Source organism: Penaeus monodon, chromosome 22 (assembly GCF_015228065.2).
Source record: "Penaeus monodon isolate SGIC_2016 chromosome 22, NSTDA_Pmon_1, whole genome shotgun sequence".
NCBI classification, from domain to species: Eukaryota; Metazoa; Arthropoda; class Malacostraca; order Decapoda; family Penaeidae; genus Penaeus; species Penaeus monodon.
This window is the reverse complement of record NC_051407.1, coordinates 7,608,008-7,608,256: the sequence shown is the minus strand read 5'-3', so window position 1 is coordinate 7,608,256 and position 249 is coordinate 7,608,008. Positions and strand designations below refer to the sequence as shown.

General features: G+C 39.8%; 1 protein-coding gene across 3 annotated transcripts in view; it reads left to right on the top strand.

Annotated features, from left to right (window-relative positions):
- LOC119586877 (pupal cuticle protein 36-like) overlaps positions 1-249 on the top strand; it is a 21,939-nt gene that overhangs the window by 13,061 nt on the left and 8,629 nt on the right. Inside the window, exon 1 of one of the 3 annotated variants that reach the window (XM_037935612.1) lies at positions 128-140. The exons of the other annotated variants lie outside the window; for them this stretch is intronic. Within the exon in view, the coding sequence (XP_037791540.1) occupies positions 129-140 (12 nt within the window). The 5' untranslated portion in view covers position 128. Of the gene's footprint in view, positions 1-127; positions 141-249 lie in introns of those variants that run through there. 3 annotated transcript variants of the gene reach the window in all.

Genomic DNA, 249 nt, shown 5'->3' with positions numbered 1-249 from the left:
ACCTTTAAAAAAGTCGGTCAGGGAGACAACCTGTCAACCGTGCGAGGCAACTGTAATAAGCAAGGTCATCCTATCGGTGAACAGGTATAAAAGGCAGCGTAAGGTATCTCGCTGCACAATCTCCCACCATGAGGGTCTTAGTGAGTATAGAGAGCTAAATTAAAATCTTCAGCACATATTCATACAGTAATAATACAATGCATATTACAAAAAGAAATGGTATACTTTCTTTTGAGTACACCGCTTTTC